Source organism: Strongylocentrotus purpuratus, unplaced genomic scaffold (assembly GCF_000002235.5).
Source record: "Strongylocentrotus purpuratus isolate Spur 01 unplaced genomic scaffold, Spur_5.0 spur5_contig_813, whole genome shotgun sequence".
NCBI lineage: Eukaryota > Metazoa > Echinodermata > Echinoidea > Camarodonta > Strongylocentrotidae > Strongylocentrotus > Strongylocentrotus purpuratus.
The window spans coordinates 131,408-155,190 of NW_022145517.1; the positions used below are offsets into that span (position 1 = coordinate 131,408).

General features: G+C 34.3%; 1 protein-coding gene across 7 annotated transcripts in view; it reads right to left on the bottom strand.

Moving 5' to 3' along the window:
- Nucleotides 1-676: 676 nt before the first annotated feature.
- Nucleotides 677-23,783, bottom strand: part of LOC581904 (neurexin-3) — a 120,877-nt gene continuing 97,770 nt past the window's right edge. For 5 of the 7 annotated variants that reach the window (XM_030978600.1, XM_030978592.1, XM_030978566.1 and 2 more), the window contains 10 exons: nucleotides 19,394-19,720; nucleotides 15,374-15,394; nucleotides 13,645-14,412; nucleotides 11,416-11,535; nucleotides 10,590-10,768; nucleotides 9,852-10,023; nucleotides 8,965-9,335; nucleotides 8,337-8,460; nucleotides 7,552-7,563; nucleotides 677-4,974 (listed from right to left, as the gene is read on the bottom strand). In XM_030978600.1, the coding sequence (XP_030834460.1) occupies nucleotides 4,421-4,974; nucleotides 7,552-7,563; nucleotides 8,337-8,460; nucleotides 8,965-9,335; nucleotides 9,852-10,023; nucleotides 10,590-10,768; nucleotides 11,416-11,535; nucleotides 13,645-14,412; nucleotides 15,374-15,394; nucleotides 19,394-19,720 (2,648 nt within the window). In that variant the 3' untranslated portion in view covers nucleotides 677-4,420. The remainder of the gene's footprint in view (nucleotides 4,975-7,551; nucleotides 7,564-8,336; nucleotides 8,461-8,964; nucleotides 9,336-9,851; nucleotides 10,024-10,589; nucleotides 10,769-11,415; nucleotides 11,536-13,644; nucleotides 14,413-15,373; nucleotides 15,395-19,393; nucleotides 19,721-23,783) is intronic. The other 2 variants (XM_030978587.1, XM_030978580.1) reach the window with 2 other exon arrangements.

A 23,783-nucleotide genomic window follows, 5' to 3' on the forward strand; every position in this document is an offset into this window, starting at 1 on the left:
TATATATATCCAATATTTCCCCTTCAAAAACTCATTACGCCCACTGGCCAACTGCATCAAAATCTTGTACTCGCGTTCATTATCATCAACAATTCATCTTTTAGTCTGTCACCATCTTCACTACCAATAACATCACTATCAACATCATCATCATCATCATCATCATCATCATCATCATCATCTTCAACTTCAACTTCATCATCCTCATTATCCTAATCACTGTTGTCCAAATTATCAGGATCATTTTCAACATCGTCATCATATACACTACAGAAATGCAAGTATAAAATACTGTGACAATCACTATAGTCATTCAAATTCACATTTATTGCTACACTTGCATAATGAAAATATGCCAGGGAGGCTGAATAAAATATATCAAAATAACAACCTACTTAAAACAAAACAAATAAACAAACAAAAATAAAAAACAAAGCTACATAATATAGTAATCTTTTTAAATAAATTACATTCTAAAAGTTTTCTACTAACTTATTTGGAAGCAATTTTTTTACATAGTTTGACATATAAATACTCATCATTGCCATTTTGCTGCATGCGTAATTGATCAAACTGATTGACATTGGCCAGACCACCAGTAATATTCATGATATAGCTAGAGGTTTATATAATATGAAAGGGTTGGGAATTCTTGTAAAATAATGTAATGAAGACAATTTGTTGGTTGTATGCTATACGTGATTCCTGGCTAAATTTTAACATAAATTACTCTTACATTATGAGAAACTAACAACACAGCACCCATATGTTGTGGAAATTATTTTTTACAAGCTTCCATTTTCCAACTTTTAAGAAATATACATGTATTCAAATACAAACATTGTTTACTGTACTCGGGAGGAACCTAGAATAAAATACTTTTCTAAGTTTGTTTTTCAAACTTGCTTCCCTGCAGCATATACACTCTTATTAGAACCAATCTCAGCAATGTAAGAAAACTAGGTACAGGCTTATCATAACTGAGGGCACATAAATTGGTAAACTCTCTGCTTGGAGACAGAAGGGCATTATCTTGTATTAAACACAGCTTAACCACCTTCTGGCTCTCAACAGACAATGCATTACTGTGTGTGCGATTAATATGCTGAGGTATGAAATAATTTTGCAAGAAAATAAATGTATTAGCTTATAAATGAAGCAATTGGTAAATAATTATGGTGTATGTTCTCCCATAATGCAATGCATGAATGAAATCTTTGTACAAATATATGGTTATATTCTTAGACTTATTGGTCTTGGTACATATCTATGACTATAAATAAGCCTAATTACGAGTATGGCCAACTTTGAAATGGGATGCTGCATTACCTTTAATAAACCATCGTCTTTTAAACTTCTTCATTATACATTACATACACAACATGCCTGCTGAGAGCAAAAAGGACATTAACTCATATCCTTGAACACACCTCACATCTTTCTGGCTCTCAGAAGATAATATTAAAATAAAAAGATGATAATGTTAAGCCCGTAGGTCATCTCCCTTGCTTTCTAGACAAAAGGGTACCGGTATTAACTCGTAAACTTTAACAGCATTAACACCCTTCTGGCTCTGAACAGAAAATAGTATTTTCTTTCTTTTGAGCAATGAAACGGAACTAGTTCTCTGCAGTTGCTCTCCTTCAAAGTTAACTCAAGAAAAGGAAAATTTACAGAACTTATCATTCATTTGTTTTTACTATAGGACTAATTATGAATTAATAAACCATATTTAAGAGTATAGTTCTAATTAATATAAGTTCTGAAAGCAATGCAGATGCTTGGATAGAAATATAAGAAATAAAAATGAACATGCAAATCAGCAAAGATGGCAATCACAAAAACTACTGATCAGTATTTTCTAAAAATATAACTAATTCTACTACATATTTCTCTGAACATTATAGTCTGTGTGTCTTTTTTTAGCAGACTAATATGTTATTTATGTTACATACTAAATACATATCTCTATGTACATCACTCATTCGTTTTCAAACTATACAATATCTCATTTGTAAACCTGTATCTGTTATCTCTACAGAACATATTTTGTGTGAAAAGGAATGTAAGATTTACAGGGCATCCATATTTACATGACAGCATAATAATAGTAATAATATTAATAATAAAATGACAATACATGTATTTCCTAAAGATCTTGTCTTGACTTTTCATCCAATAATTGCACCTGGCAATTTCATCTTCTCTGAGATTTTAGTACATTGTTTCTCTTTATTCATTTCATGTGTAAGTTTATACATCACTGAATTATAAAAAAAACATTACATAAATAAAGGACACTGATTTATACTTTTATATAAACAAGAACGTGTAATGTAATCATTCATTCAAGTCCAATCAAAGACTTCATTAAGCTTGTTTAAATTTAGCACACATTTAACAACAAATCTATAATCATAAATGAATTTCTCTGGAGATTGCAAATCCTGAAAAGGAATTCAAAGTTACCAAATAAAACCTAAAACACTGACTGCAAAAGCTGCTGATTAATCATTTGACCTTCTCTGTTGCAAGGACAAGAGTTTATAAAATCCTCGTATTGAAATGTTGCTACTTTGATTTTGGATTCCTACAGATTCAAATCAGCATAAACTGATTTAATTTGCATGTGTGTCACTAATGTCATACATACAAATCTATATATTACTTGTTTCAACAAATTTTCAAAACAATTCAGTACTGTGCCTTGTTTCTTCGAATTTCAGTTTCTGTAATTTTTACTATCAAAAGATAGAACTATAGCTCTCATCCAATCTTGATTTCCTAAGCTTATTAGATTATTTTCAATGCAAAAAAAGAAAATCAAAGTCCATTTCAGTTCATACATCATGATTGCATCTTGTCCGTAAATGTGTTAGTAGATTTGATTGCAAATAATTTTGAATACAGCTGGAGAAGAAAAAAATCTGTTTCACATTCCATACTTATCATCTAGTATAAATAATGTGAATTCAATTGAAATCATACAGCATTTTCTAAGTGGATAACTCTATACATTACATCTAGTGATCAAATAAGTTTGATCAATACATTCTTATGAGTTGTATGTAAAGGAAGAGGTGGTTACAAGTGCTTCATATAGAGCAAAAACACAAAATGAAAAGTGAAGCAAATATATGGATACATGTAACTCACTTTACTGGTAGCACCCAATTACATGTAAGTCAACAACATCCTAACGCTTACACAAACAATAAAGATATACAACATATGTAAGAAACTTTAAGAAGCTTCTTATTAGGACTTTAATGAGAAATGTTATGACAGTGTATCAACAGCGACTGTCATTGATAACAACTTGTTAATGTTATTTAAGATAGAAAAAGATAAGCCAAGGTCTAATTGATATACCGGTACATGTACTCCGTGCATACAAGCCTGGACATTACTTATGAAAGCTTATACATTCATTTATTCAAATGCCATAAAGTTTTCAATGCAACAGTCTCGTAGTTGTCTGGTAGTTGAAAATAAAATACTTGGTATATTGATATTATACCAAGTACTATATCTAGTATATTGATACTACATGTTGATATAGTATCAATGAACTTTGACCTTCTGTTTTTACAGATAAAAGATTTGAAATAGGATATGAATAAACTAAAGTTCACTACCTGTTGCTACCAGACATGGTGAAAGAATAAAGTCCATCAAACAAACACTACTCCTTCCTAAAATTACAATGATACATGTCGGTTTATAAAGCATAAATGTCCATAAACAGAAGCTTATCGGTATCTGTATCATAACTATACAAGTAGAATGATAACGCAGACATGACAAACAATTTATTGGAAGATAGAAAATGGTGTGACTTAATGCTTCTCATTCAACAACCATTTGATGATTCATAAGTACATATGCAAACACTGAACTTTAAATTGCAAACTGAATTATTTGTTGTTCCAAATTCTACTGAGAAAGGTTCATGTATACTTTTAAAGATAAGCCTGTAAATATCACAGTTTTACATCAGGATATTAAACTAGACATGGCCTTTTTATGTGTTTTATCAAATGGTTAAAGCTATAATTTGAAATCAAGAAAATAAAAAATGCATTACCAACAAAAAATTACAATAATTAAAATTGGTTGAGGTCTATAAATTGGGTGTGACTTGTATATTACATGTATTCATTTTGACATACTGGCAAGATCCATAAAATCAACCTTAAGTACTACACATGAAGCATCCATCAAAATGCGTCATAGTTTCATAATTGCATATCAAATTAGCATAGGACATTGCTTTGTATATATACACACACTGTTAGAATAGTTTGGATTGAAATACTATATCATATATGTGATTTTTTTGTTTTAAATCTTCAAATATACAAAAAGAAGACAAAGCTACATATAATGTGCTATATCTATCTAGACCTACCATCTACTGCTAGACATACCATTCTTTTGTCGCATACTCTGGTGGTAATGAAGGTTTTGGTTTTGATGGTAGGGTACCGTTTGTGGCTGTCGCGGGTAAGAGGGAGGTGCGCGTCGCTTCATAGTCATAATTCCGACTCTCGTTGATCTGGTACGAGCCTTCATTGCGATTCTTGAATTTGTAGATAGCGAGGATGACGAGGATGAATATAACGGCAGCTGCGGAGACGGCGCCCACTACCAGCCCAGCTTCACCCAGGAAATCAAAACCATTGTTACCCTGGCTGGCACCTGATTGGGGTGTGGATCCTGCTACCGTTACCCCAGTAGCATCCACGGGGGTGAAAGTGAAGTCTTTGGTAGGACTTGGCTTGGTGCCTGAATTCTCTCCTGATGCAGTCATACAATCCTCGTCATCATCGTCACATCCTGATCCTGGCTCCGTGCTGGAAGGGGGAAGGGGCTGAGGGGACATGGGTGAAGCAGACTCGGTGGTGACGGGGGCACCAGGCTTGTCAGGAGGGGGTGTACTCATTGTCTCTCCTGGTACAAAGATATCCTCACCTAATGAAAGAAATAGAAACATCCATGACTAACATGTGGACAAAGTATACTTGAAATGGCCTTCCTGGTACTGGAAGATAGTGCCAAAGAAATGCACATTTCCGTCCAATTTATGAGGAAAAGTGTTCACATAATTGGGATCAATTTATATATGAGATGGAACTTCAATACAGAACTATGCTATCACAACTTATAGGCCCTGGATTCTACTAAAATTAAACCCAATACAGGGTTCAGATCCCCCCCCCCAAATTGGGTTCAACAAAGAAGTTAGTCTTGAGTTCAAGTTTTCCTTTTGTTAAACGTATTAAACCTAGGGTCAGGTTTAAGTGAATTCATAGAATATGGACAATAGGGTCGTTCTTACTGTGAGTATATCAATAAAACAAACCTTGACATTTTGCTTGATGAAATAAATAAATATAGTGAAGGATTTTATTTTTTATTTTTAAAATATTTTTTTGGGGGGATGGGTTTGCTGGGCAGGGGAGGAGAAAATGGGATTTTGAAGCATTATATATGGTGGCTTGCATATATATAAATCATATGGTGGTCTAAGTGATAAAACGGAGGATTCAGGGAGTTGTATTTCAGGGGAATATACTAGTAATTGATCTTTGAATAGATCAAACAAAGCACTATCATAGTTGGTACAAAAGATAAGTTATCAATTACAGAATTGAAGAAAAGACACATATTAGACTGGAATGTTATCAAAAATGAAAGAAGTACTACAATCTACATGTAAATAGTGGTTCCAACAATATACCAGCCAATTCAAATATGAAAGAAATTGTAGAAATTTCCCTAAAATAATAACTACTCAAGCAAAAGGGAGAAAAGAGTTGTAAAACTTTTCAAATACGAAGCATGCACATAGGGATGTAGTTAAATATATACTTAAACTATAAGGAGAAAATAATCAAGTGTTTTTATTTTCACAATTCCCTCTCCCAATGTAAAATATCCTTAACTAAAATAAGAAAAGTCATGTTTGATAATTTGAGGATGGTTAAACTACATAGTACATGAAGAGGGAAATACGATAGTGCACATGGTAGCAGCAAATGGTGTCACACATTTATCCACAGGGGTGATAGTATAGTATTAATGACTGCTTTGAGAGAAATAGTTGTTTTTATACGCTCAAGGGAAGGTTAGAATTGAGCTATTACCCGAGGCGTGCCGAGGGGAATAGCCCAATTGTAACCTTCCCGAGAGCGTATAAAAACAACTATTTCTCGAATATTAAAGCAGTCATTAATACTTTTATATGCCGAAAAAAAATAGACTAAAAAATAAAAAATAAAAAATACTTTTTTTTTTGGTCCAAGATGAGATTCGAACTCTTGCGTACAAAAGGTGATGTATCTAAAGTCAGCGCCTCAGACCTCTCGGCCATCGCGCGTTATTAACATGCTTGGCAGTTTTGTACTATATATACATTAAAATGGATTGAAACCGGCTTTGCGTGTGATGAATGCTTCGCAAAAGCTCCATATACGGACTCTTCTTTTACTTTTGCAATGCATATTGGCACGAACTTAGATCAAGATCTATCGGCAGATGTTGTTTTTTTGTTTTTGGAAGTTTATTTTCGTCTTCATGTCAACAATGCAAGATAAAATTGTCGGTAAGATCGATCGAGATTCAATTGTATTGAAATTACCGACCAATTATTCGCACACATACGGTATCCTCCATCGCTCAAACCATTTTTTAACATGTAAACCAATGGGGTAACCATGGAGACTGACCTATTTTTTTAATAACCATGGTTATTAAAAATATTGAATGTTTTAAGCATAGTTACCGGGAATTTTACAGGAACAATTGAAGTTTATGAATGCAATTTCGACCAATCAGATGGCTGGATTACTTAAGTGAGGTATATAATGAGCACTAAAAAAAAATAGGTTTTTTGTTTTCCCCTCAACCACGCCCCCCCTTGAGTAAAAAAAAAAAAGAGGATTCGCGGGGAAAAAATGGCATCTAACAACATTTCCCCCCTTTCGAATAAGAAAATTGGGGGAAAAATAGGGCACAATAAGGAAGAATAGAGAAAATAAGAGGAAATCTGGAAAATCAGGATAAAATAAGGAAGAAAAAAAAAATTGGTAAAAAAAAAAAAAAAAAAAAAAAAATCTGGATTTTTTTTTTTTTTTTTTTTTTTTAAATCGAGAAGAAAAAATCGGAAAAAAATCGGGAAAAATAAAAAAAATCGGGAAACCGATTTAAATCGGGTTTTTATCAGGCCTGTATCCATTAAGTAGATAACTTCACCACATCCACAATCAGTGAGGAAAAGGAAATCAGTTCTAGCTTTGTGTCTTCCTATTTATTCCGAATTTTAATTCACCTTGGGTGGAACATAGAATGAAAGAAATATACAGCTCTTTGCAAATAAATAAATCTAAATGAAAAGAAAAAGGTCATGCTATGAAAGTGATTAAGTGTCAAGAGGACTTTTAATGAAGGAAAAAGGAGACAACCAACAATCCACTTGTATTAGAAAAAAAGGATGGAAAGCAACAATTAATATATTAGCTTAAAATAATAAAAAATGATATTGTTTACCTCTGGGAGTTACTGCAAATAAAGAAATAGATGATGCAACAAAAAAATATGAATGATTCTAAAAGATGAATGTTCCAGACTTGGGCATGAATCTAAAATGTGAATGTAATAAGGCATGAATAAAAAAAAAAAAAGACTATCAAAAGTAAGCTAAACTTCCCCCCCAAAACAATGTCAGAAAACTTTAGATTAATTTCTGTCATGACAATACCTGCTTTCTTTCCTAGTCATATGAATATTGTTTTAATATCACACCACATTGAACACTTGTTTGACAAGACAATCCCAAACCATCATGGAAATCTTTTGATACCTCCACTTTTTTTACTTAATTATCAAAAAAAGTCGGATTTTTTTTTCTTTCCTATGACTATAATGTAAAGGGGATTTACAAATTTTGTTTCAAGAGTATTGAACTCTTAAAAATAATAAAAGGCTCACTATCATTTAACTCCTTGTTGCGGCACAATCATAAACATATTTGGTAATTATGTTAGCTCATATCATTTTATGTAGATTTAATGCTCATATGGATCCCAAAAGACATATAAGCAGAGACATTAACTAATCAATGCAATTGGTATAGCCTTTCCTTCCATCTACATGAATGTAATACAGAAATGATTCAAACACAATAACCATTTCATAAATAAAGTCCCTAAAAACACTGTCTCTGTAATCCTTTACCAGCCATACTTTTCATGAAATGATTGACTGCAACTACATTAATGCTTCCTAAACTGAAAGACAAATATGATATGGATGACTTCTAATCCCTAGCTCACCTGCTGCTTGTGGAGTGCAGTCCTCAGGTACATCTGACATACATCCTGATCCAGTCACAAAAATAATGTCTTGATCATCAGGTGTATATTCACCATCAGAAGTCGGGGCTATTGACATTGTAATCTATAGAGGATTCAAAGCATACAAGTGTGCATAAATTAATGCTTCGTTAATGGGATTAGAATCTATATAACATATATTTTTGAGAGCTTAGTCAAGCTATCTTTGTATAATGTAAGCCTTTTATTTAAAATGCATTCTCAAAACATGTGAGTGCATTACCTCAAAAGAACAAAAGCTTACAATAGAAGATAATCAGAAGATGGACAGTTGTTTTGTAGACTTCTTTCAATAAGCTACATAGTATTTTGGATATCTTTGTGAATGATCTTTATGCATAATCAACAAAATGGTTTCAAGGGGCCCCCTTTTTGGCACTTCACACAATCTATTATCTGTTGTGTTCTGCAAATATGTCAGTGAAACACTGTAGAAATCATGGAACAATACACTAAGTCCCGACAAACTCCTCCTGATATTCTAAACTACAACATGATGTCCACAAACCGTAATACACTAACATTTTCTGTTCAAAATTAACTTCAGATGATTTGATTAAAGTCTTACCTTTGTAGGAGATGTAAGATCTGAATTAGCTGTACTAGATACATTGAGAATAGGGGGTAATACTGGAGTCTTCCTGGTGGTAGTGATGCGGTAGATGGTACTCTCATCTGACGTTGTTGGTATCGGTGTCCCATAGATGTAATTCTCTGGATTCTCGAGCTCGCCTACGTTCCCGCTGAGTACGACACGTGGGTCGTCTGACGCTGCCATATCTAGGACTCTCATGTCATTGTATGAGAGACCGGACATCATGCCTTCAAACTGAGATGAGGCGGGTGCTCTTCTTCTTCTTTTCCGTTTGCTGTCGCTCATTTCTCCGCGTCCGCCGAGGTTGATTATCGCCTGATCGTCAAAGAATGTAGACTGTTTGCCTGTCAAATAAAAGATTCATTATTTATTAATGGTTTCAGTTCAAAAAGTATTCCTAAATTTTTGTTGTAAATGATAAACGATAAAATCCTCTAAGAAATCCAATTATTTAACTCAATGAAGACAATACAGTGGCTAGAGTGAATATTCAAGACTCTGAGGTATTCAAAGCTCATCTGCTCCAGTGTCAAATACTTTTATTCCATATTATTTGATGTATACATCCACTCCAATTTGTTTTATTCCACAAAGAGTGTTGAGCAGTATTTCATCCACATAGTACTTTGTTGCCTACCTCCTTTGTCTCATCACTCTCAATACGATCTGGCTATGTAAAGCTTGTAATGAAAAGATTGAACCATAAAACCCCTTCCCTGAGGAAATCAGGGCTACATTTCATGTTTAACTACTGAATATGTGCATTTGAGGTATGCATTGTGAGTTACATACTACTCCAGACACATCAAATTGCCTTATGCATTTAAAAGTTTGCTTGGATGACATTGATGCATTCCTACCTTTTGGTGTCTTATGAATACGAGCATACTGGTCTATCTGCAGAGAAGCGTTGGCCCCAGTCCTTGAGAAATGGATGACATGATACGAGCCATCGTTGATGCGATTGGTGTCGTCACTGATCATGTGATCGGCTGATCCAAAGTTATACATCGTCCACAGATAACCGTTGACCTGAGAAGAGTTCACAGCATCATGACAAGGTTAGAAAAATCTCCTAAAATCAATCTACATGTAGTGTATTACATTAAAACAACCAGGTCAGATTATACTATACACTATATTTCATCCAAGAATTTTTAAAGTTTTATGTGATCATTGACTATAATTGTATACATATGTCAAAAAGGATACATAGCTTGGAATTTCCCTTATCATTTCAAATACGGGTACTGAAATGTTCCTTAGATATTTGCAATGATGAACTACCTCAAATATGAATGTTTGCAAATTCTAGAACAATCTTGAATTTGAGTCTAATTTAGACATATACAGAGTCTTCAGAATGATTCTTTTGTTTAAATTTAGATTTCATTTGCCACATTCTTCAATCATAAAAAAGCCCAAATCTTCTGAGAAATTAGATTGCAAATTAATTATGTTAAACCATTACTATTCAGATAATCGTTAGTATACTGCCAATACTGTTGTGAATTTTATTCAATAAAATGATTCATATGCCTTGCTTTCTTGTGATTTATCCTAAGGAATGAAAAATCTCATCAGACTCTATGCTTTACCAGTTCCATTTCGATGTAGTCATCAGACGTAGCACTGTCGATACGAGCTATGATGGCGTTCGCTGACCTGGTAGCCATTCCCATACTCAGATCATCATGATCAGTCCGTAACCATTGAGACTCAGGGATCTCCAAGGAGATGACACCACCACCGGTTCCATAACCAAATGATGTACTCACTGGAAGAGGAGGGAGAGGAAGAGGAAGAGAAACAACAGAGTAGTTGGGTTAATTTTCACTAAACCGTTGAGCACTTGTGTTCTGACAACAAATTGCAATACTGCAATCTTGTACCATCAATAGGACATTATTTGATACAAGGATTCCACAATTCTTTAAAAGTAAACCAAATCATTCCTTTGATAACATCTACAATTATTTGAAGTATACGTAACCAACAAAATTTCTCTGCGACACTAGGATTAAAAAGCTAGGCTTCTAGATTTGATCTCCCATATTTGTTAACATAAATCTATTTCCAATAAGTTTTCATAATGTTATAAATTTTTAGCAGCACACATGTATAACTGTAGAATATGTATTACAAAATAAATTATCTGCTCCTTGAGCTCTATACTCCAAAATGGTTATGTCCTGAATATTCATCCATCTCTATTCATATTTCAATTATCCATCAATCCATCTATCCATCTATCTAGCTATCTATCTACCAGTATCTATCTATCTATCTATCTTTCTATCTATCTATCCATTTATTTTTTGGCATATTCATATTCTTACAATAACAATGCTAGTATTTGGTATTCAAAATACATATTTATTAGATATAAAAATCAAATTCAGCACTCTTTTAAACATCATTTACCTCCTGAGCAATTGACCCCTGAGAAGCTGGTCATCCTGCAATCACAACTATACCCATTCCAGCCTGGTATACATAACCCTCCATTAGCACATACATCCGCTAGGCATAGGTCACCATTATCTATTAAAAACAAGAAAGAGAGAAGAAGAAAAAGGTTTAGTAACAACATCTAGACATGTATTCTAACTCACATATTGCCATATAAGCCATGGATAAATATACAAACTACACTCAGATCCTATAAATAAAATTGTAGGATAATTTTATGTCAGTTAACTTCTCCAACAGTGCTCACCCTTTTTCTTGTTTTTTCAGTTAAGAAACTAATTTGATTAAAATTGATCTTGTCAATTTTAAAAGCCATTTCTGAGAGTATTTAAAACAATTGTCTATGGATTTATAACTCTGATAATGTTCATGTTATACTCACTGACTGGCTAATATTTTCTGTGGTATATACTTAAAATAGAGTATGAAATATGCAAGTGTAATAGTTTTAAAAAATCAACATATTCACTAAGTCAGCAGAACAAAATGAACACACCAAATTACAACCATCCATTATTTCCAATATTTGCAAACCACCTGATTTCTCCAAAATCTAAACAAAGATGTCTTCATGGTGACACGTTTTCATGGAAACAATTGAAATTCACTTTAAGAATCAATACAGATTGTTATATCACAATATGAGTCCACCGCCAATCAATGTGAATGCATAGATGCCATGATAAGTTGATGTTTATTCAGGACTATTCATGACAAGGACAGTCAGAGAGACAGAGAACCATCAATACACCATGAGACAGACTATTGATTCATCACAAGATTGGGTCTTACTGCTCTTCGCTAAAATCATAAAATCATCTTTTCTTTGTCTTCCTTATTATCAGCGAGGAGTACAAAATAAGGTAAATGTTGCAATTAAAGACGCTGTTATGACTACACAAGATGGCGCTCATCTTTTTTCACAAATCAAGACTATTCTCTCACTTCCAAATGTTAATGATTTATGGTCCTTTCAGTGCATCACCTTGCAACTTTACAATGAAAAATTAAAGATATATTTATTGAACCCCTTAATCTCTAGTAATTTCCCCTGTACCAGGATAGCTACTTCCATTCAAGGATATTTTCACCATTTGGGGACAGTTTTACCCCCCAGGGATAACTTCCAAGAAGCTGCCAAAAAGGATCATCACTTCAATTGCACCAATGTGAAATATCACCTCTTCCATCATGCAATAATCATGATCTGATCCACAAACCCCACAAAGCCTCTTTATTTCTTTTGTCATTTTACTGAACATTAGACAGGAGAATGAATTGTCAATGCTAAAATGTCTACCAAGATCCACAAGTGTCTTAACTCCTATAATTTTACATAGAGTTAACTCCCTTCCGGCTCTCAGCAGAAGATGTGTAAATTTGTCCAGAACATACTCCCTGGAACACACTGCATATTACTTTATTTCTCAATTGATTTGTCACTTGACGAAGAACTTCTCTCCTGTTGCCCGACAAGTTTACACAACTGTCATTCGAAGGACATATATCCCACTCCAAAATCACAGCTCTTTTTGTCTCCTTACTCACTGTGCTATCAGTTATATATCTGTCTTTCAGTTTCAGCTTCTTATTGCTCTTATAAGTCATGTCATAAAGACAGAAACTTGTCAAGTCCAAACCTATCTTACCTATACTCATCAATTGCAAGATGAATCATATAATTTTCTACTGATCATACAAATGGGTACTACAATCAATTTTACACTTAACCAAAATCCTTGGAGTGATTCATGGTATATTACAAAAATAAGAAATATCAAAAGTCATCATGCTGCTGAGAGCCGGAAGGGCATAAACTTATATTTTTTAGCAGACTATGACCAGCTCCTAATAAGAATCTTTATTTGCTGAACTCAAAAGGGAATTATGTGTCTGATTTTTAAAAATTTGGTTGCATTATAGAAAAAATGTATGGTTACAGCGCAATGCACAATATCCTAAATGAAATACCTTATGGAAGAAAATGTTATGGCTCTTTAATAGCAAATACTTCAAGAACTTCAGCAGTCGCTATATGTCCATATTTGGGATCCTGTACCACATTACAATAGTTTGGGCGGTGTCTTTTTTTTTGGAGGGGGGGGGGGGGGGGGAGAGGGGTTGTTGTTTCTGATGTCTGCAAGAAACTATTATAAGCTTAATTAGGGAATATATACATACCTTCACAGCCACGTTTGAGGTTGGATTTGTCCATCTCAATGCTGATGGCCGAGTCCTCCAGATCCTGTTTCCTGCCATTGACTTCTAGAGATGCAAAGCAGCCCTGGAAGCCAACTCTGGCCTCCACCCCGCTCTGTAGATCCTCGTACATATCTGTAGATACGCCGCCCACATAGAGATTCTCAGTCAGGTCCAGATGTCTTGCCTTGGGTGACGGTTGAGCAATACTCATCGAGTTATCCACTTGCAGGACATGTCGACCTCCACTGTTCTTTGAGACGGAGACTTCGTGCCATTTGTTGTCATTGAGCATGTGGGGCGTGTTGGCGTGGATCTTGACTGGTCCGGCCCCCATGTTGAAGGCGTACTGTATCTGACCCTCCACTAGACCAACAGAGATGAAGTCAGTACGGCCACCGCTGCTGTAGAGCAGCAGACCATTGGATTCCGTGGTCTTGAAGTGAAAGAAGAGCGTCAGGGCTGGATAGGAGTCGGGTGTCTCCAGTTGGACGAAGACTTCTTTTGTTCTGAAGGTGAAGGGATTGACCTTTGGCCTCTGACTCATCTTCTCACCAAACGTTGCATTCAATCTGATGTAGTCCAGATCCCGTGCCTTAGCCATGTCAAAGTATGGTTGGTTGTTGTACAGGAACTGCTCCATGTGACCGACGAAGTTTAAAGGGTTGTCCGGCATGCTCTCCCGATTTGCAACACCCCCAACCTCGATGTAATGATAATCAAGGATTCCACTCTGGAAGTTTTCACTCACTGTATGATCAAAATGGAGGGTTATTTGTCACTATCTGGAAACATGGTATCTCTAAAAGCACCAAAAGGGCCTATTGACAGCTGTGTGAGTGTGTGCATGTGTGCTACTATTGTCATATATGGTTAATGTTAACCTGTGCTACACTATGTAGTACTAAAAGTTTTTCATTATTCCAAGTGCTGACAAAGCTTACGATGATAATGATGAAATTCATTATGACAGGCTCATGAGTGTACTGAAAGTGTGAAGTGTTTGAAGTGAAATTACATAGAGAGAAAATGATGTTGAACGTTATACATGCACAATGTTTGGCGAACATATTTGATGACTGAGAGAATATAGCAAGTGCGTAGAAAAAGGACAATGTTATTTGTTACATATGTTCACATAGTAATGTAGGTTGTGTTACGATGCAGTGTGAAAGTTATCTTTAAAGCAGAAAAATAAATTGTCTTCTTTTTCAAGGACAAAGCTTCATAACATAATGCTTTTGAATGGCCAATATTATATCGGCTTTCAAAAATGCAAGTAGAATGTCAAAAGGAAAAAGGGATTTTCTTCTCCCAAAGAACAAAACAGCAAGAAAGAGCAAATAGAACATACAAGAAATAATGTAATAGAGAAAAATGGAATAGAAAATGACAGAGAAAAAAGAGAGAAAGAAACTAAAAAAAGGAAAAGAGATGAAATAGGGAAAAAAAAGAGAGAGAGAGAGAGAGAGAGAGATAATTAAGAGACAGAAGCAAAAGAAAATGAGAAAGGGACAGAGAGACAACAAAAAAGAAAAAGAATGAGAAAAGAGAGAGCGTAATTAGAGAAGTTTAAGGAGAAACAAAGAATCATTCCAGAAAATAAGAGGCTTAATCAAGCCCTAAAGGTAGGGATCATAGCAAGCTGAAGATTAAGATGGGGATTATGAAAGATGGGCTTACAGTCGTCCAGCAGAAAACCTATACTCACCTCCATACGTTATGTTAAATGCTGGGAGAAGAAGAGTTTGCCGTGACACATACACGGAAGAGATTTAGAGCGTGCCAAGAAGGTTCAAAGTTCATAGGTCAGAAAGGATTTGTGAAGGTGAGAGTGACAAGGAAGATTCCAAGTTTTGAGAGGAATTTTGTTTGAAGATAGAGGTCAGAGTTCAAGTAAGGTCATGATGAAGTAGCAGGCAGGAATGCATGGTGGAAAGAGAAAACATGAGTGCAAATATGAGAGAGAAAAAAGTTGGTGTGAGAATGAGGTTCCTTCTGTCAGACTTAAGGTCACCCAAAATGGATGCATTTTTCATGCTTTCAACTACTAATATAAACGTTTGCTTGTGTATTTCAACCTTAAAAATGATCAAAGTCAGATTTCTTATATAGGCTTTTTTTTTTGGGGGGGGGGGGGGGGGGGGAGTCATTTGAAACTCGGATTTGAAATAAATTATATTCCCTTAAATTTAAGAACTGATTTTAATTCATTTGCAATGGGCCTCTGCCTCACATGTTTTTAGCCATAATTTCATCTCACAGAGAAAAGAAAAAAATTAAGGATAGCAATATAATTGGTTTGCTCTTGATGACTCATATGGAAAAAAATTATCATCATCAACAAATTAGAGGGCCCCTTTTCTTATAAAATTAATTCTGGCAGAGGTATTTCAAGTAATATATTCTTTCTAACCTCACTTGGAATCAAGGACATCTGACAAAAGGAACCATAGCATAAACCAGAAAAATGATATCTAGCATTTTCAGCTATACTTTTAGTAGTGGGGAAGAAATGTAGTAAGAAATTCAGGCAAGAGGCTGAAAGTTGGTTCTTAACCATTCTTTAAAGTATCAAAGAAGGAGGCAGCTTTTCATTGTTTTGGAAGGCAGCATCCATTCTGGTTGAATTGTAGAAAAGAGGGAAAATCTACAGAAATGTTTTCAAGAAAGATAAACCTACAAAGAGCTTTTTTTTACCCCTTGAAATTGGTAATTTTAGAAACATGATTGTTTAATTTTGGCTCTCGATGTTTAAAACAATCAAAAGTTCTCTCGAAAAAATAAATCTGAAATAATGGCATGGTAATGTCTGAGGGCTTTGATTGAAATCACTTTTTTTGTTGTTGACCACTCAAAATATAAATCATTGTAAAATATTAATTCACATTTCCAGAACAAAGTGACACAATATAGTCAGTTGAATTTCAAAGTAAACATGCTAGTACTATATCAACAAGATTGGATATATGAGCACAATATTAGACAATTGTCCAGGCTGTGTTAGTTGTGTTAGTAGAATAATAGTGAGTTTGTTAAAGCATGCTTCATGCCCTATTCAAATTGGTTATATCCGTCAAAATATCTTGTTACAGCTCAAAAAAGAGTAATAAGTCACATACAGAGAAAGAAGAGAAATGCAAACAGGTTATGATATGCCCACTAAGTGCAAAATGAATTTTAAAAAATGATTTATTAGCATCTATCTAGGTGCAATGCAGGTACATGCTTAAAAATCATGCAAAGTTTTGTGCTGTGTTGTTATCAAATGTGAGAATTGTGATAAAAGTGCACTTGTATTGGTTTGTGTTATTCATTCTCTAAAAAGAAAATAAAGCAGTCTAAAGTATAACTCAGACTGTTTGTTGAATAAAAAACAAAAAGAAATCAATGATCATGTTTGATCCGATCATCACTAGACATTCCTCATTGAGAACAAATAAAATCGAAGGAAAGGTCAAAATTGTCAGAATATCATGCCTCATCAGTAAATTAATTCAACAAAGAAGAAACTTCATTCCAAATAGTCCAAACAGACCATCAAAGTCTTCTAGATCGTTCTTCATTTATCTCACCATTATTAGGATGACGAGGCACATTATCTGTTTCAAGATTTATCAATGTTTTATCAATGGGAGAAAAATAAAAATAAACATGATAATACACCTGGACAAAACTTAAATTAAATATTCATCTTCACTAAGACCCATCTTGAAGCAAGAAAGCTCAGAAATGTATTCTCTTGATGTCTGAAATCCATCTCATCTAAAAAAATATGGAATTCAATGGAGATGTAATAGGAGCATTTATAAGAAAATTGGCTTGCCATTTTCCTTCATCATAATTAAAGAAAGAGGCATATAAGTTGAGTACAAATAAAGTCAAGTATAGGTTTCTGGATAAATGAAAGTCTATAGTCATTCCTAATTAAATTAGTTGAATTTCTTTCTTCTGCGCTTTTCTTGAAGCTTCTCAATGGGAGTAAAGATGAATAAACTAGATTGTTAGTATTTGAACAATTTGATTTACACACAGATGTTAGTACATAGACATAATGATACATAAGCTTTTAAATTAAGTGTTTGACCAAATGACAACTAAAACATTTTGCAAGATATGATAGCTTAATTCCATCAAATGAATGATGATATTATAATAATCACGAAGTTTGGAAAAAGATATCAAAGTTTAAGTTGAACCCAAAGATTATAAAAACAGATATGAAATAAAAAATAAAAATATATTCAAAGACTGGAAACTTTAATAATGGATGAATTACGTAATGCAAATACCACATTAATTTTGTTCCACATCATACATGTATTTGTATTTTGACTGGCAGATCGATGAATCAGTATTGTTTTGAAGTTTGGAATGTTCATGATTGTAATGAGAATACATATGATAAGCAAACACTGAAGAAAAAAAAACTGATTTAGAATGCAATAGGAACAGCTACATGTACGGGGAGTCTAACATGACTAACATGACAAGATGCATATGGGACTAATAGGATAAAATTCTGATAACTGTAGAGATGTTCATACACCGAACAGATAGTATATGAAACACATAGGAGATTGATAACAATAGGATATATCATAAGAAATAAAGACAATAGTCCCATTATATATTTGATGAAGGCATGAGAAAAGAAACTTGTATCTGGTAAAAGAAATTGATAGTTAATGATAAATTCAGAGTACTGGATAAAGGAAAAATGGCAAATACATGAGAGAAAGGATAAACAGACTGTGCAAGAGATTGAAAATGAAGCATATAAGGTATATGAACCACAAAAAACTAGTCCTTTCCATAGATTAGGATAATTTTCAATACAAAACGGATATACTGCACCCTGTGCAGATGCATCACTTTACACCTTACATTAGTAATTGGAATAAAATGGGTTCAAAACTTTGTCAACTTTGGAGGGATTTTCCTACCAGTGGCTTTGAAGAAGCCATCGATGAGAAATTATTCTGAGTGGGATCCGCTACATACTTGTAGGAATATGAAGGACTTTTCAAGGATTTTATAGAAAGACTGATTAAAGCTTCAATACAGGTTTCTGTTAGATGGAAATAAATCTTCTTGTGGAGGGTTATAAATCTTCTTGTGGAGGGTTATAAATCATTTATATGATAAAGGAAATTCAAATTTTATTTTAACAAAGGTTGAAATAGGTTCGGTTTCGAAAAATGTCATAGAATTTTATGACAGAATACTAACACAAGAACTTAATTGAATTCATTCATAATATTAATCTTAACATAAAAACATTCTCTGACATTTTGATTTTGACTTTCTGCTAGCTAACTCAAATAAACACCTTCTTGTCAGTTTTCAAAATAAGAGATGCTCATAAATTGATGAGAGATGGAAGAGTGAGTGAAGGAAAGTATAGCTCATGAAGACAGAAAAATATATACATTTGAATATTATGTGATAATCATCCACAGGGGTTATCATATGCATATTCACAGAAATGGAGTTCTTTCCTCCTTGAAATATATGATACTGGAAAAGAAAGTTATATATTTTGGATAATAATGATGATAGAAAAAAATTAGCAACAGAGTCACATGAGGTCAATAGAGAGAAAGGTAATTTAAATTGACAAGCTGAAGGTATATCAAAAAGTATTTTGTAGAAGTAGAGGAGTTCCAACAGAAACAACAAATGAATATAAAAAACATTTTTATTGAGCAGAACAGATAGTTGTCCTTACCTTCTGCTCTGTCAGTATTATCCACAGTGACCATGAGACGGTCATCTCGCCGCTGGACATGGACTGCATGCCATCGATTATCATCCAGACCGTGTCCTGCGGTGATCATCGTCTGACCAATACCGTAGTTGGTGATCACTCGTATCAAACCTTGCTTCACCTCCACCATCAGCATATCAATCACGTTATCGGATGAGGTCGCCACCAGGAGGCCGTCCGGGAAGCGCGTGCGGAACCTGAGGAAGATGTCTTCTACCTTGCTACGGGAGTTTGCTGATACCGTGATGCGCATGTACTGGTTACCATTGAATGACAGTCGTGCTACCTCTGTGTGAGGGAGGAGACGCAAAGAGGGGGAGGTTATCATTGTTATAGAATCAGAGCGTCAAAGAGAACAGGGACTGTGGCCCATCTACTGTTCCTCATTCAAAGTCCGTTAATTTGAAACCTATTATAGGATTACTTCCATGATCTAGACTAAATTTAAATGAAACTTACCGCATGGATATAAACCAAGCAATTATTTCAAAGTACCCTGTGTTAGTTTGAGTCTCTAAGCTCAGGTAATCTAAGAATAGAATTCTGAACTTTTGCATGGATAACAAAAGAAGATTTTAAACCTAATACAGCATAACATGGCTCTATTAGTACTTCTAAAACCCAGTGCTTAGACTGAAAAAACCACTCAAATGTAAGGGCAGGATAGCTATCTATTAATGATCTTTTAATCAAGAATAAATTTGAGGGGAGGCTCTAGCAGCCAAACCAGCCTATGATATAACGTCTTTAGAATGCACATCCCCTCCTCCTCCCCCAATACATTTAGTACTAAAGATTCTGGTAATTTCATCTCCATATAAATGTGTGACATAATGTGTGATAAAGGTGGAGCACTTCTCTACTGAATCGAAACAAAATTCCATTTCCCTTTGGTAGAATGCATGAAGGCCATTCAGTTTAGCTGCAAACATGGCGCTATCCATCCCCCGTTGAGATCTCATTAATAATGCAAAGGTGTAATCAGTTGGTTGACTGCACAATGAGTCCTCAATCATTTATCTACTTTGATTGTTATGGTTGTTTCAAAAACGGTTAAACCACTGGCCGATGCTGTAATTGAAATTATGAAGTTGTTAACCCATTGGCTATGGGAGCCAGTTGGCGCCAATAGAGCCTAAGGGAATGAAATCATTCAGTATGTGATGGGTTAAGTTCATGTTCCTTGACCCAGTCCTATTTCTATTCAAGTAGTGCAGCTTTCATGGAAGACTCTTGCAGATAAATAGATAAATAATAGATTTATAAAGGTAAAAAGAGAATTTTTTTAATAGAGAATATGAAAGAGAGAGAGAGAGAGAGAGAGAGAGAGAGAGAGAAGGGGTGGATAATTCTTGTTTTTTAAGAGTCTTAAAAAGTTATTTTAAAAAACACCATTAAAAAAAAATCTGTTTCAATGCTATTTCAAGATGCATGCAAGTTCATGATGCAATCACCCATCAGCCATTCTAATCTACAATCAAAGTCACTACAATTTATTGCATCTTTATCCATTAAAAAGACAAAATCACATTTTTAGTACCTGTATGTATTCCAGGAAATTAGCCTAAATCCCACATGCTCTCACATATGTTAGTAAAACTCACCTCCTTCCTCGGTGAACACTGATGAAAAGCAGACAGAGCGAGTGACAGAGCAGGTTAGGATTTTTCGTGAGAAAGTGATGCAGCATTTGAGGGATAGATTGTTAGGAGGATGGAAGATGGAGGAGGAGGAGGAGGAGGAGGATTCCAATTTTTGGAAGAGTAGGGGCAAGCAGAGAATTGTTAGTAGATGTCATGGAAGCAAAAATGGGGATGGATGGTAGTTACTAAAAGGAGATACTATTCCTATTATTTTACTGGAAGATCTCAAAACAGAAATAATAGTAAGGAGAGAAAAAAATACAAATTGAAATCATTTTTAAAGATGGATACACGTTGTAATGTTTTATTTTATAAAGATTTAACACACATAAGAAAAAAAATAAAAGTGTTTAGATTGACTAGAAATGGTAGTATAACAGGTATTGCCAATGAAATTCACTGGATAGTTATCTTGTTTAAGAAGAGATCTTCCAGTAAAATATCTATGAGTAAAGCAGAGAGAAGAAGTATGCTGTTTTGAAGAGTGAATCAAGAAAGGTTAGATCTTGCAGAGGAGCCTGCAAAAGATTAGTCAAGATGCACAAACTAAGAAGATAATGACGTCTGCATGTGTACATATGTGAACAGCTGAACACACACAGTATTAGTCACAAAACAGACAGCAATGCCTTTCCAACTGACTTTTTTTTTGGTTAAAACATTCCATTCCAACTCTAGATCCTCTTTCAACATATATGATCATGTTCCTTCCCTCAAAAAGAAAAATGTATCATGCTAGGAAAGAGATTGAGTTTTGCCATTACCTCAAAATCATCCATGTTTTTGATGAGGTAATCTACTTCATGAATGTTTCCGCTGATACATAAAGAACCCATTTACCCGTTTCCTTTTTTAAAAATAAGGAATATTTTATTGACATTCTTACAAACATGAAACCTATAAACTTGGCTGATGGATAGTATATCAATTTTGGAACATCTCATGTGAACACAAATGAGAGTTAAATAGAGTGGATGGCACAAGGCAAGTAGCAATTTGGTGAGGGAACTTAAAATCCATCATTCCATTGAAGTCAGTTGGAAAGCATGCAAATGTGAACGTTAGTAGAAAGATGACAATTCTAGATGTTAGAGCAGTATCATCCGAAAGGGTGTCATAATACGCCCTGAAGATTGCATTTTAGTTTCTTCTAAGAATAAAACCCTCAGGTATAAAATGCCATTAATTGATTGAAATGATAACAGTATACAGTGTTGATAGGTGAAAAATAAAGATGTTATCTTATAATAAACACAGTAATGTGAGAATCAATGAATTGAAGTCCACATCTGTCTTCCAGAATGAGGTTTGACTAATTTTCATTCAAAAGTGGAGATGGCAAATTTCTTGACCCAATTCATATGTATTTCTTTCAATTTTTGTAAAGTGCCAGGCATACTTGGCTATTTAGTTACTTTACACAGCATTAAGAAACCCTTCTTGACATAGTTTGAAGTTAATATGACACCCTCTCTGAAGAATAAACTAATCTAAAATGTACATAACAGTTGAAAAACATTGGGTAATCTACAAATTTACCCATTCCCTCTGAGCATTTCATCAATTTCTACTAAAGCCATTATTACTATGCGCATTTGTTAATCATGCAAGTGCAAATGCTCTAGGGTTCAAGAGAAAGGATAGACAAATTAAGAAATGCAATTTGAAGAAAGAGACAGTATATCTCCTTACTATCTCAGAATCCATTTGATGTCATAAGCTTTCAGGTCACAAGCAAATCCAGGTTGCTATTTTAGAAAATTACTAGTTATCTTCTCAACTTCATTGAAAGGATCACATCTAGGTAAATAGCTGTCCTTGTTGAAAAATAAATTTATGCTTTATCATCAATTTGATAATCTCCAAATTTACAATCATTTAATTACCACCCCCAACTAGGTCTTGTTTGACATGTAGAAAGGACTAGACTATCGATTACATTTTCATAATGCCCAAAATATAGCAACATGACCTAACTATCGTTCTCACATTCACATACCCGGTACTTCCATGTGTTTGCTGATTCCTTTGATAGAAGATCCAATCAAAACTGATATCAGTCGATATGCAAAATTTTATCAAGTTTCATTAATAAAAAGTTTCTTCTTGAACACAAAACTAACATTTCAAAATATTTGGTCCAAGATAACTAAAGTTTCCAAGACTTGGTTTCTTGGATGCAAGCAACCTAGATGCAGTACCAATCAGTGGCTATATCAAATGGATTAGGAGAAGATAAGGAGAAGACTTCAACATTGTATTGATGAGTAGTATTATCTTCAAGCAACTTTGTGCAAAATACACCGCAATCCAATCCACATGCCATGCACAAAAACCCTTTGCTTGTTTGCAAATGAACAACATATTAAGGTGCATCCCCATATTTCAAGGTATTTACAAAGAACATACTCCTCGAAAACCTAAATTCACAAATACTTTTGCCTTTCATACTGTGTGAGAAATAAAAATGCAGCAATTTGAGTGCAAGAGCAAGCAAGAAGTCCATATGACATAAGAATTTGCTGTCATATCAACAAACTGGCAGCCCTATATCAATGCTAAATCCAGTGAACAGAAAGAAGTTTTCAAGAATATAATTTGAGCTCGCTTTATTTTTTTAAAATCTGCAGTAGATTTGATGATTCTAAATTGCATATTACAAGTGAGATCATCAATGTGTTCTGATAAATAATGAGAAATTTCTTGGA